The sequence below is a fragment of the Phoenix dactylifera genome, unplaced genomic scaffold (assembly GCF_009389715.1).
Source record: "Phoenix dactylifera cultivar Barhee BC4 unplaced genomic scaffold, palm_55x_up_171113_PBpolish2nd_filt_p 001985F, whole genome shotgun sequence".
In the NCBI taxonomy this organism is placed as follows: domain Eukaryota; kingdom Viridiplantae; phylum Streptophyta; class Magnoliopsida; order Arecales; family Arecaceae; genus Phoenix; species Phoenix dactylifera.
In genome coordinates this window covers 41,058-53,890 of record NW_024069267.1, presented here as the reverse complement: position 1 = coordinate 53,890, position 12,833 = coordinate 41,058, and the positions used below count along the sequence as shown (strand labels likewise).

The 12,833-nt window shown below is 40.4% G+C and overlaps 1 protein-coding gene and 1 pseudogene across 1 annotated transcript; both read right to left on the bottom strand.

The window, feature by feature from the left end:
• Nucleotides 1-2,461: 2,461 nt before the first annotated feature.
• LOC120109286 (protein RST1-like) lies at nt 2,462-4,265 on the bottom strand. The gene is made up of 3 exons (XM_039123044.1): nt 3,824-4,265; nt 3,101-3,370; nt 2,462-2,707 (listed from the first exon to the last, which is right to left on the bottom strand). The coding sequence occupies exons 1-3, from the start codon at nt 4,220-4,222 to the stop codon at nt 2,477-2,479; spliced, it is 900 nt and encodes a 299-aa protein (XP_038978972.1). The 5' UTR covers nt 4,223-4,265; the 3' UTR covers nt 2,462-2,476.
• A 2,135-nt stretch (nt 4,266-6,400) lies between these two features.
• On the bottom strand, nt 6,401-12,104 carry LOC120109285 (annotated as a pseudogene).
• Nucleotides 12,105-12,833: the final 729 nt, after the last annotated feature.

Below are 12,833 nucleotides of genomic sequence, written 5' to 3'. Positions count from 1 at the left end.
TACAATCATCAAATCTGATGGCTTTCCATTCAACTTCTCTTGCAATGCACCCATTACTTTCATAATATGATTCTTTAGATTGTTTAGTTTTCCTAATCTCTATGTTCCTTAGTTTTGAATTCATTGTTATCCAGCTTACAAAGAATTATTGCACTGTCCTGTGAGCCTTCTTGCTTAGTTGGAGTTATCAAATAAGAACTGATCGGGAGTAGCATTTTGTTTAGAGGGCTTTATCATATTTCTTGGAGCTTTTTGTACCCACTATTGTTATGGCCACAAAAATAAATCATTTGTCTAGTAGCATACTCACTTCCTATTCCTTCAAGTAAAAGGATCAACTTTTTACCATGTGTCCTAATGAAGTCTTAAAAATGAATGAAATGTGTACTATAGTCCTACTTGAAAGTTTACATGTCTCTATTATCACAATCTATTCTCCTTCATTGACTATATAAATACCCCATATAGACCCCTACATAGATGTGGCTAGCATTCCTTAGCCGCCCGTTTGTAATGTGTACAACGGACATCCAAGTAATTAGCAATTATGAGTCAATGTTTGATGAAAATCCCTCATATCACCAACTTTAAAATGTTATATTGATTGAGGTCCCTTCTAAGACCCAACTCTACAATTTTCTAACCCTAGGATTCTGCATCAAATTGATCCGGAACTAACTTACAAAAATCCAAGACTAACTCTCCCATTGAAAGGATTAGGATGTTTCGGATATGGTATAATCCACATAAGAAGGATATAATTGTCAGTTCTTGTAAAGGCATCATATATCATGCCTATAAGTGCGATGTAGCAAATAGGTAACTAAGATGCATATAAGCATGCAACAAAGTCCAAGGCCTATACAAATATAGTAAAATTTGTAATTTGTTAAAACACCTGAAAAATAAGAATGAAAGATCCTTCTACATAGAAATTGTGAGAAGGCTCTAAAAGGCTTAGCTTATGTTTATGAAGATTTAGCTCTCTTGTTTTCCAGAAATACAAAGAATATGAGATAAGGCTTGTTGTAATGGTTATGGTTAGTTATCATCAAAGATATCTTCAATGTTCTAACAAGAGTTCTCATTTAATAGATGTTCATGTTTCATTAGCATGCATCATGACTGTTCAAGATTACATAGTCTAGAATATATACTTTTAAAATAAACTACCTTCCAGCAACTAGTCAATTTCTACGCCTAGGCAGACTTTCTTTACTTTTGAATGTTTAAAAAAAAAAAAAAAAAAATCTCATCTATAAAAAGGGTGAAGAGGAGATGAAAATACCGGCAATCGAGAATCTGTCACCAACTTTTTTCCCAAAAAAGTAGAGGAAATAAAGAAACAAGTGTCTGAATTGGTCAACATCTAATCACAAGACAACATCAAACATGTCATCTCATAAATCATGAATGAAGGATAAGCTTCTTAGCTAGGAGACCTTTTTTTTATTATAAAATGATGGCTCACTTTTTACATGCTTAGCACTCTCATGCCGAAATATATTTAAAAACTACATATCACATTAAGGTTTTATTATTGTCTGCCTAGAGACATTGCAAAGTACACTTTGTTTACCAGAACAAATAGAACTTCAGTTTCAGAGATTTCCACGAGAATAACAAATGTTTTGAGGAATGCTATTGACAATTCTCTAAACGTTGTGCCTTTCAAGAGTGAAACTTACAAATTTTTGGTGCATATGACAAATTGTTTCACAACCTCTTGAAATGCACAATCAGAAAAAATGGCTCTAAATTAAAACTAAAGACCAACTTACTTTGAAAAATATTGCAAACGAAATTCATAAAAAAAGAAAAAAGAAATAAGGACTAATGGTTATGTTTTACCCTTTCTAGACTTCAACTCAAATTACTTTGTTAGGTTATAGCACTTGCATATTTCTACTTAGCCCCGCATCAGTTATAGTTGTGCATTGACACTTGTAAAAGTTCCACCACATCTTGGATTCTTATAGACAAGGATATTCAAGGAACCTTGTAAACTAACACCTTGTATGACACAAAGTGGGGGAGAGGAAAGAAGACAAGCAAAACAAAAGAAGTAAAGAAAAGGAAGAAAAGTGAACCTCAAATGCAAGAGAAGAGAAGAGAAAGAAAAGGGGAGTTCTCTTTTCTCGGAATCTCTCCACTTATAGAGATATTAAAAAGGATAACTCAGAGACAAACCTCTTCTCCATTTCTCCTCTCGTCTCTACTCACTTTATTATCCAAAAGGCAGAGATCGATCCTCTCCTCTTTTCTCTACATACTCTCTCATCCCTTTCTCTTCTCTTTTCTCCAAATGTCACAATCCAAACAGACGGTAAATCTCAAAAGAAATTATTAACTTTCATATATATCAATGTCTTCCTTCAAAACCACTAGATTCTTTCAGAAGATTATAGGGATACGACTATAACAAGAACTTAAACATTTATCCCGTATGAGCCAAAAAAAAGCCAACATGGTGACATTACACGAAACTTTGATGAGTGCTTCTTAGGATTTGGACAGAAAGATATGCTACAACGCCAGAAAATATACATGTCCATAATGAGAAAGTAATTAGGTGCTTGTTAGAAACAAAGACCTGACTAACTACAGGGTGCACAGAAAATACCATTTTAGTAGAAATTATTTTCTTCAAGAGCACCATGAATGCATCCACCAAATACTCAGCACAAGCAATGAGGTACTTAAAATCCTGCACAAGTTTTTTGAACATAGGAAGGCATATTAAGAGCCTCAGTGAAGTTATTTTTCAATTTGTCAGTGTAAATTTTTCGGGAGTATACAACAGAAAACAGAAAAAAGCTAGTGTGGTGGCACCATACTAATAGTTCCATAAAGTATCTAAAGGAAGCCCTCTCAAAACACAACATAAACTTGAAGATAACAATCTCAATTCTTTACACACCAATATCCTTGCAGATAATCTTCTGCCTGCAGGTCAACTTGTTTTAAACCATAACCAATAATTGACATATGAACTTGCCAGTAAAAGATTTTATTAAAACCATGATGTCAAATGTAGGAGTCTCCTACATGATCATGCACTAGCACAATTAGAATATGAATACAAGAATGAAAACCGTACCTCTTCATTACTGCAGGGGAAGTATTTTAGGCATCCTGTGAGAAGCTTCATAATGCAAGCAGCTTCAGACAGAAACGAGCAAGACAATGATGCGATCGACGATATCAAATCCCTCGCAAAAGATGAGGATTGTTTTCGTAGAACAGAGTATGTGAGAAATGGCCTCAAGAACCTCGAGACGTCCTCCATCCCAACGGACTTATTCTGTGCGATGAACAACATAACTTGCTGTATGAGCTCTGCCTGCACCTCTGCCTGACATGAAAGAACCTGCCAGACAAGACAAAACAACAAAATAAAATTGGCAACATCCAGAATATGGAATACTTCAACAGAATTTAGATCATATGCTACCTAGAAGATAATCAATCCACTGAACGGTAAAAATCAATGCACAAGTAGCTGCAGCTCAGAGTGAGACCATGTGCCAAAAAAAAGGGAATATCAAATACAAAAACAGCACATGGAATAGATGATCGTAGATGCAATATCAGATTCCAACCATCCAAAGATCACCGACGGATCAAATGATGCCAAGAACCTTGAAAAAGTTCTAAGAAAAATGGAAAAGCAGAAGATTGGGATCATGCGCCCGAGATTCTTGAATTTGCAGCCAAGAATCGGAAGCTTAAAATCCGGAAAGCCAAGAAGACAAGGGTATCAAGAAAACAGACAATCAAGAACAATTATTAGACCATCAAGAAATGAGGAGAGAGAGAGAACCTTGACGAAGGGATGGAGCTCGACGGGATCGAAGCGGCGGCCCCACGAGGGATCGCTCTTGAACGCGAAGCGGACCAAGAAGCCGATCCCCTTGATGAAGACGGTGGCGAACCGTGGATCGCAGCCTTCGAGGCCGGACTGGAGCTCGACGAGGCCGGCGGAGGCAGTGAGGTGGCCGTCGCGGACGAGGAGGCAAAGCTCCCGGACGGCCTGGTCGGCGACGGCGGCGGAAGGGGAGTGGAGGCAGTGGGAGAGGGCATGGTGGCCAGGCCCGGAGTCCAGGCCGAGGGGAGTAGGGGCCGCGCGAAGCTTCTGGAAGATGGAGACAACCGCCAGGCGCTGGAAGGAGGGCTGCGGGACACGGGTTTTCTCGAGAAGAGGAGCGTAATAGGACTCCATTCCCGCTCTCCCGCTCGCTCTCTCGCCTCGGGAGGAAGATGTGGGGCTTGCTTTTAAAGCGACTCAGGACTCAGGAGATGCGGAAATAATTATGCGGAAATAATTATGCGGAACCAATTATGCGTACCGGAATCCGGTGAACTACCACCGTGTTGTACTCTATTGTTATTTGTTTCTGAAGTTACTTTCTTTTTTTTTTCTTTTATGTTTTATCCTTGAGATTTCGAGCGTGCACCCAGCCCCTACACTTTGCACGTGCACGTGCTCTCTGTTGTTCTGGCTCTCCCTGTTGTGGTCTTTCTTCTTTTTTTTTTGGTTTTGTTTGTTTTTGGTAGAATTGTTGCGGTCTTCTTTGTTGTGGTCTACTTTGTTCTAATCTACGAAACTCACTGACAATCGTCTGTTTCTGTTTTTGTTGTGGATTACCATAAAGCGTAGCTCTTAAAAATGGGTTGTGGATAAAATGTACAAGAGCAGTCGCTAGCAAATTCAATCATGCTTTTCAAAAATTTATAGTTTTATGAGTTTATGATTGACAGTCATAGGATTTCAAATGTAAATGAAGCTCTTCAAAAAAAAATTTAGTTAAAGAACATTCAAGTTCTTCGGACAACTTTTACAGAACGCAACCATTGCAGCATTGGTATTGGGCAGTAGGTAAAATATATGGTAATTGCTATCGAGTTTAATCATCCTTATCACTGTTCCATGAATTTATTATTGATGGATATAGGATTTCAAATAAATGAAGCTCTTACTAGAATATGTAGCCTTTCCAGCAAAGGTGGAGGAAAAATTTTACAAGAGTAATTACCATCAAGCCTTGTTATGCTCTTGAAAATTCATTGATTGTGAATTTATTAATTGATAACTATAGAATTTCAATTGTAAATGAGGCTATTTAAACATTTCTAAAAAAATAAAACTCTTTAAACAATTGTTATGTCTGCTACCATTTGCCAACTTTCTTCATCTTTCAACGTAGTGTCGGGCCGGAATCAGCAATGTCACATAATGTAGGGAGCGTACCATGTTGATTGCTTGGGACCAACAAAAATTATATGGGCGGGCACCATAATATATCATATTGGACAAGACTCTTTTTTTCCCTTGTTTCCTCTTACACCCATCTTAACGAGGAAACACAAAAGTCAAATAAACACAAAAGTCAGATAAAAATACAACTTCTTCTGCTAACGAAATCTATCAATTTCATAACTTAAAAAGGTTATAAAAAAAAAAACGTGCCAATAAAGACTATATGCAAAGAAGGACCATCATATCCTCTTTCTTCTTCATCAAATGATATACATTCAATGGCTTCATGATATACACTGTAAACTTCTTTGATGCATACCTGATAGCAACCCAATGCATATTTTTAGATAAATCGATATATAATTTCCTAAATATGATATTTACCGGTACTTAATATATAACTAGTTGATATATACCTAGCAATATAGTCATCCAACATCCTAATATATATTTCTAGATAATTTAATACATAGTTTTTAAAATATGATGCTCGTCAATATATATTACATGATCAAGTAATGCATACTCGTCGGTTTTTTGATACATATTGTAAGTTTTTATAATACATATCCAACAATAACCCAATACTTACTTTGGGTAAATCAGTATATAATTTCCAGAACATAGTATTCACCAATACACACTATATGATTAGATGATACATACATAACAAAATAGTCATTCAAGTTCCAATATACACTTTTAGATAAATTGATATACAATTTTTAAAAGAAAGGGACAAAGAAATTAGAGAGGAGAAAAAAGACTTACGAATGAGAGAGACAGCTTGATGAGAAAGAAAAATGATGAAAATGATTTTTTTCCTCATTCATGATCTCTCTTCGGTCGTGCAATTTTCTTTTTTTTTTTCGAAGTTAGAAAACTGACAAACTTCGTCAATAGAAATCCTCTAATCTTTATTTGACTTTGGATTTTCTTTAAGATATAGGCAAGAAAACATGTCAAAAAAAAAAAAAAAAAAAAAGAGTCCTACCCCATATTTTCTTATATAGTTCTTATATAGTGCCCGCCCAATATGACTTTTGTCCGCTTGGGACTGCTTTGCACCAAATGACCGACGAGGCTCAGTAAGCCCACCAAGGCTCCACTAACAAATAGAACACTATACACGTCATATACAGGAACTATATATATATATATATAATATTATATAAAAATATTATATATATATTATTTTACAAGGAACCATAGCCAAACAGAAACACTTTTACATTGTAAATGACAACTTACCTGTCGTTAACAAGGCTAAAGCCCAGCCTAAGAGGGAAAAGAAAGGAGCAAAACGAAAAATCGATCCTCATCAAAATAGGTAAACAAAAAGGAGATGCCTCAGTTAAGGGACGACAGCCGTTCGATGAAAAGTTTGAAGGTCTCGTCCCGATCCAGCATGCTAACCCGCACATATTTCGGCTCCGCTCCGAAGTGCCTACCGCTCCTAGTAAGTATTCCATAGCTCCTTAGAAAGCCCTCGCAGTCACTTATCCCCTCCTTTTCGCACTTCAGCCATGCAAAAGCTACAAACAGTGGAGAAGAAAGAGACGAGAAAAGAACTTTAGATCAAATATGAGCAACTTTAGCATATCTTCTTCCATCAATACTACTAAACAGAGTCCAGCCATAATTATTTACCCGAACTTCAGTTAGATTCCTGTAGTAAAATTGAGTAAAAATCTAAACCTTTATGCTAAAAAAAACAATGAAGATTGATAGCATATTTCCTGGAGAAGGATTCTGATAGCATATTATGCCATCAAAATTAATAATTTATCATTGTATTAAAACATGGCAAGACTAAGATGTGACAGAAATCCAACATACCTAATAGATTCCATCTGGATGTGCCATAAAAGCTAATGAGATATCTCAAAGGCACCACATTCTTTGGATTATTTTACAGAGGATACCTACCTGTCTTGCAAGGGTACTTTTAACAAAAATGCATACGAAATCATGAACACCGACGGGACCAAAGGAATCAGTGTTTACATTTTTATTTTATTTTATTTTATTTTGCCTTGTGGGTGCTCATCCCACTTCGAATCCTACCAAGCTTGTCTCCACAACCGGTAGGGAAACAGTTTACTATTCTCGATTTCACGTGGAAGGAAGCAAACTGGTTTATGAGGTATTTATGAGATCCCAAACTAATTCAGCATTCCAATTTAATCGTTGGAAGATGGAAAAGAAAAAAAGGTACACAACGGCTAAATTTGCATACCAGGGTTGGTTCCGGTCCTCTCTCCAGTAAAGTTGCAGGTGCTAGAGGGAACTCAGGTAGGCTGAAGATGCCTGAGGCCTTAACAAGCTTCCCGCAACTTCTCCCACCGCATGGTCATGAGAGATCGGCCATAGTCAAAGAGCTTGTAAGTGTTCTCGGTGTTAGGGAGCTCATAACCATCTGAGACCACTTTAAGAATCTTTGCCGCTCGGAGCTGCGAGTCCTTGGACACTCCGATAGTATTCAGCTCTATGAACTTTACCATCTTCTTAGCAACATCTTTATCCTTCACTATAGCCCACCTGCTCACCAGAGGACCATCCTAACTAGTGAACTTCAACTCATCAGAAACAATGTGAAACAAGCGAGATTTAACTAACGCGGTCCTATGGTAAATAAACCGGGAAGAGGGATAATTAAGTACCCAAGTCGGGTTCCGGCATGGCCGGTGCTTTTTGAGACGGTGAACAGCGTAATATCATGGTCTGCTGCACTGCTGATGGGAGTGTATTGAGGCCAGTAGTAGGCCAAGTCATGGACTGTCTTTCCGGCCTCAGAGTTCAGCACGGCCTCCCTGATTGAGCCATCAGGGTTGTTGGGGGAACAGACCAGCTCAATGTATTTGGCCCACCCTTGTACGTGTATGCATCCCCAGCCCACCGGAAAAGACCGGACCGAAGGTAGTCTGTCACTGCTGGGTAGGACTGCAATTTAGAAGCAAGACAAGCTTAGTTCACAGGTCGCATTCCCACCTACCAGTTAGTCCATATATATATAGCAACAGAGCCTCCTAGGCTTACATTGCTTATGATCAAGAAATAAATCATCAGGAACATTACAAGATCAACTTGCTTAGATTATGGTGCTCGCTGCGAGCATGTCCATTAGAGTGGTGTCCATCAGACAAGTAGATGGGACGTGCAAATGTAGTAAAAACTGAACGTGCGAAATCGAACTTGGTGTCGTAAACCAAGAACACAAGTGGAAGGCATCAAGCAAGCACCAGAAACTTTCACGACGAACAAACTCCCACACCAAGTCAAAAGAAGGGGGGATATTGCCCTATCAGTCAGTCAGTTCCTTAGCCATGCAGTTTGTGGGGCATATGATTCATGTCTGGCCGATCAACTCGACCAGGCTCTAGAAATTAAATTCAATTAATTTACTAGAAATAAAGTAAAGCGACACATTAAGGTTGCTCTCTAGTAGATATGCATTAGTTAGATGATTCATGTGCGTGAATTGAAATACAATTCACATCACATGTATCCCATAGAACTAGGAAACATGCACCCGGTCGGTCATGTTACCCAGCAACATGCTCCGTACCCATGACATTGGTTTGCTCGACCTTCACAGACATGACTGTCACGACATCAGAAAGTCCAGTAAGACATCAAATGCAAACCAAAGTTAAGTGGAAGACATAAATGAGAACCTCAACTAACTTCAATTAAAAAAGAAGTCCTAACCAATGCTTTTCTACTCTTCAGCACTGCGCGTCACATGCACAGAGAGGGACATAAATGGAAGAGTCAGGGACATAGAGGCAGGCCCAGAAAGATACGGTCCACCATCGTTGTATCTATATCACGTGCTTCCCTAATTCTTAACGAGGAATGATATGATGGTGACACTGCCCACTAACTAAAGAGGCTGCCATACTTTCCCCTATGTTAAAAACTAGAAAAAGCCGAAGGAGCACAAATGAGTACTTTAGTGGAACACTTGCTGTATGTAAATCCTGTTTAAAGAACACAGCTAGCGCCTACAGTTTTGTTGCTTAATATATATTTTGGTAGAGCTGAGTTTTAAGCACCAAAATATTTAAAATTCCCAATAATTTCGTTCATGTAATGAGCTCACCGAGTAGTAGGGACGGCAGAAACAACGTTATGGGCTCGAGGTGTGGGAGGGAGATAAAGCATAGAGTGCAGCCTGGAAGAGCTGGGTCGAGCCAGTACCGACGACGATGAAGCGATCCTCGGTCACAGCGTTGCCTATGAGGCTGTGGAGGCGCCGGACCTCGTGGGCAAACTCCAGGCTCCAGAAACCAGCATACGTTGGTCACATCTGAGAAGTAGCTCATGGTTTGCCATGCCGGAATCACGATGCTGCCTCGGTCGCCCATCCACATCCAAAATGACTCGAACATGGTCGGATCTCCACTGCATCAGAGTTACATTAAAGGGCAAAGGTTTGAATTTCAGGACCAAAATGCCGTGATGCATTAAAGTTCAAAAAGAAATCAGGCAACTGAAGAACACAAAAAGATCGGCAAAAAAAAAAAAAATGCACCAAGAAAAACAAAACAAGTAATCACGTAAAAAAAAATCCTGAACTATTTTGGGGGGTTTGCATTTTTTTTTTTTACTTTAAATTAGTACAACCGGATTACCAAACTTTTAAATTCGTTCAATTCCGATCTGCGATGTCACATAAGACATCATCTTTTTCGGTGCAATCATATTGTCACGGTAGCCAGATATAATACATGAAGGTAAACGAATTTAAAAGTTGGATATCTAAGTTCACTAAAATAAAAATCAGAAAAAAAAATAAAAATTCACAAATAGTTTAAAATTTTTTGCGTCATTTTTTCAAAAACAAACTGAATACCTTATCAATACCATAAAAAGAATTATTGAGAGAATCAGTTGGTTGAGAAAAAACAGCCTCCGTTTGTACAGCTACTGCATCAATTCGAAAAATATAAAATATCATGATTTGAGTAACCACTTGTACAGGCAAAAATATAGATAAGCGAATCAACATGGTAGCTGGTCATTCCATCTTATGAAGTATCGTTTAGCGACTCTTCCATAGTTCTTTTTTTTTTTTAATTTATTTGTAGGCCGGTGAAATAACTGCTCTCAACCGCCCGAAGAGCTTCATTAACACCAGCATGGGAGATATCCTAAGTGGTGGGCCCCACCAATAGCCATTGCCGCGGAGGCCTGAATTCGAATCTACGGTCGTGATGGTAACAACGAACAAGAATTTCAACTTCAACCCTCTTCAACCTATCACAAGCACCCGCGAGACATCACACCCATTGGGAGCCACGATCCCGTCACCGTCTCCTCAACCTTCGCCGAGGGGATACGACCAAAACAACGGAAAAAGAAACGAAAAGGAAAGGCGAGAGGGCGGTAACAGCACTCACTGGTCGAGGTTAATGACGGAGTCCTTGGAGACGGGGCGTGTGCCGCTGGTCGCGCTGACGGCGATCTCCTGCCCCGCCGCCATATCTTCCTTATCCTGCCCCATCGCCGGCGCCGCCACGGCCACCTTCGTCTCCTCCGCCGCTCCGGCCGCGCAACTTCCCTGCCCTTCGCCGTGGCCCTTATATAGAAACACCACGAGGACGGCCACCAGGGCTAGGTTCAGCGTCAGGGATGCGACCATCGCAAGCCCCAATTTCGGCCCGGATTCCACCTCCCCTGGCTTGCCTTCCCCTTCTTCGCCATAGCCGTATCTCTTCTCCCCCGCAGAGGCGCCGCCTTTCCGATTCTAGCTGGACTTAGAAACGACAAGATGCTCCGTAGTAAATGGAAGAGCGAATCGCTGCTGCTCTCGAGCTTCGCCCGGTTAGCAGGACCGGAGCGCGCCACCGGAACTCCCTGACACCCGTTTCCGTTGGCTATAGTCCTCCTCCTCGGTTCAGTTCCTCCCGATATTTCGAGGACGCGCTTCTCGGCTTCCCCTGCTTGCGGGTCCTTTTCTCCTGAGATATATGGCTCTTGGAGTCGGGGAAGAGAGATTTCCAGAACTCCTCTGTTTTTGCTCTTCTTTCTGCTAGGGGACGAGCATGGAGTCCCCAAGGTCTCTCCTTTCTTGAAAAACATAAGAGCCTTTCTTTCCTTTGTCTACTTCGGCTGATCTATTTCGATACGGCTCTTGTTCTTCCGCCCGAGATCGCCTAAAACTCCCCCGCAACTATCTTTCCTTCGCTCGAGTAGATTTTAACCAACCTCTTAGATGGCCCGACCTGCGATTTAATTCGGGAGAAGAAATCCGAGGGAAAGCCCCTCGAAGATCCCGCCTTTCCGCTTCGAATCTACCAGGGAACGACGAAATCGCTCGAAAGGAGGCACATTTCGAAATCCCGCCTTAAAATCCTTCTACACGGAGAGGAGAAAAAGGAGGACAGGCGAGGAGAAACAGCTGCCTAAACCACCGATTCCCGATGTTGTTTCCTCGAAGGGAGCGCTCGGATTGCGAGGGACATCCACCTCGCCCGCTCCGCTCATCGTGACTCCTTTATCCAATCTCAAACGGAGCGCTCCGCTGTCCCTCCGTCTCACCTCCCCTCAGCCTTCCACAAGTGCTTCTTCTATACTCTTTCTTTTTTCAAAAAAAATATATATATATCAGAAGAGAAACAAAGGAGAGGGCTTTCCAAAGCAAGGAATGCACGAAAGGCGCGGTTTGATGGGGGCAAAGCGGCTTTCCAGTTCTCACTTACACTCCTCCTCCTCCTCCCTTTATCATTTTTTTAGCTGTTAATGCTGTCTGTTTTAAATATTTGACAAATTTAAGATATATAAGAATATATTACAGTGGAGGTGGGAAGGGGAGTTCAAGATATATTTTTTTAACTTCACAAGGGGAGGGGGGATGTGGGGAAAAGAAGATGGATGGGAAATAATTGATAAAAAACTGAGCACCATTCATAAGGTGTCAGCAGATGATGGAGGTGGAAGTCTCTTTCTCTTTGAAGTCAAAGGCGGTCTGGGTTTTAGCTGGAGATTCCTATAAATGGAGAACAAGATGGACAGGAGCAAGCATTAGACCCGCCAAGATCTAGGATGGACCTTCGAAGTTAGTACACCGATGGTCCGGGCGGCTGGAAGGATTGGTCCCTCACGTCATGAGCGTGTCAAAAAGGTCGAGCTAGAATTTTTGTTTGGTGATTAAGTTTATGACACGACAGTGGTGTTCGCCTTTAAAATGGCTTTACTGGCTTCAGGATAATATTTGGAGGGGTTTGTATTAGTTCGTGGTTGGCGATAGACGCATCACACCAATCATGATGCTGAGATTACTCTACCCTTTTTCCTAATGATTTTGTCCACCTTATCGTCCATTTCCTTTTTTCCTAATGATTTTTTAAAATTTAAAATCACTGCCAAGATGAATATCTAGGAAATCCGGAAGCATATCACACAACCTTTCTAGTATTGGACATTCACACCAGCGCAAGCTCGAACGACTATGAGCTTGTCGCTTGATTATTTTTTTTTTTCTCCTTTTCTGTTTAGGAGATCGAGATCCTTAGTTTTGCCGCACGTAACGGGACGGTAGGGATGGTGGTTACTGTTTATTAGTTTT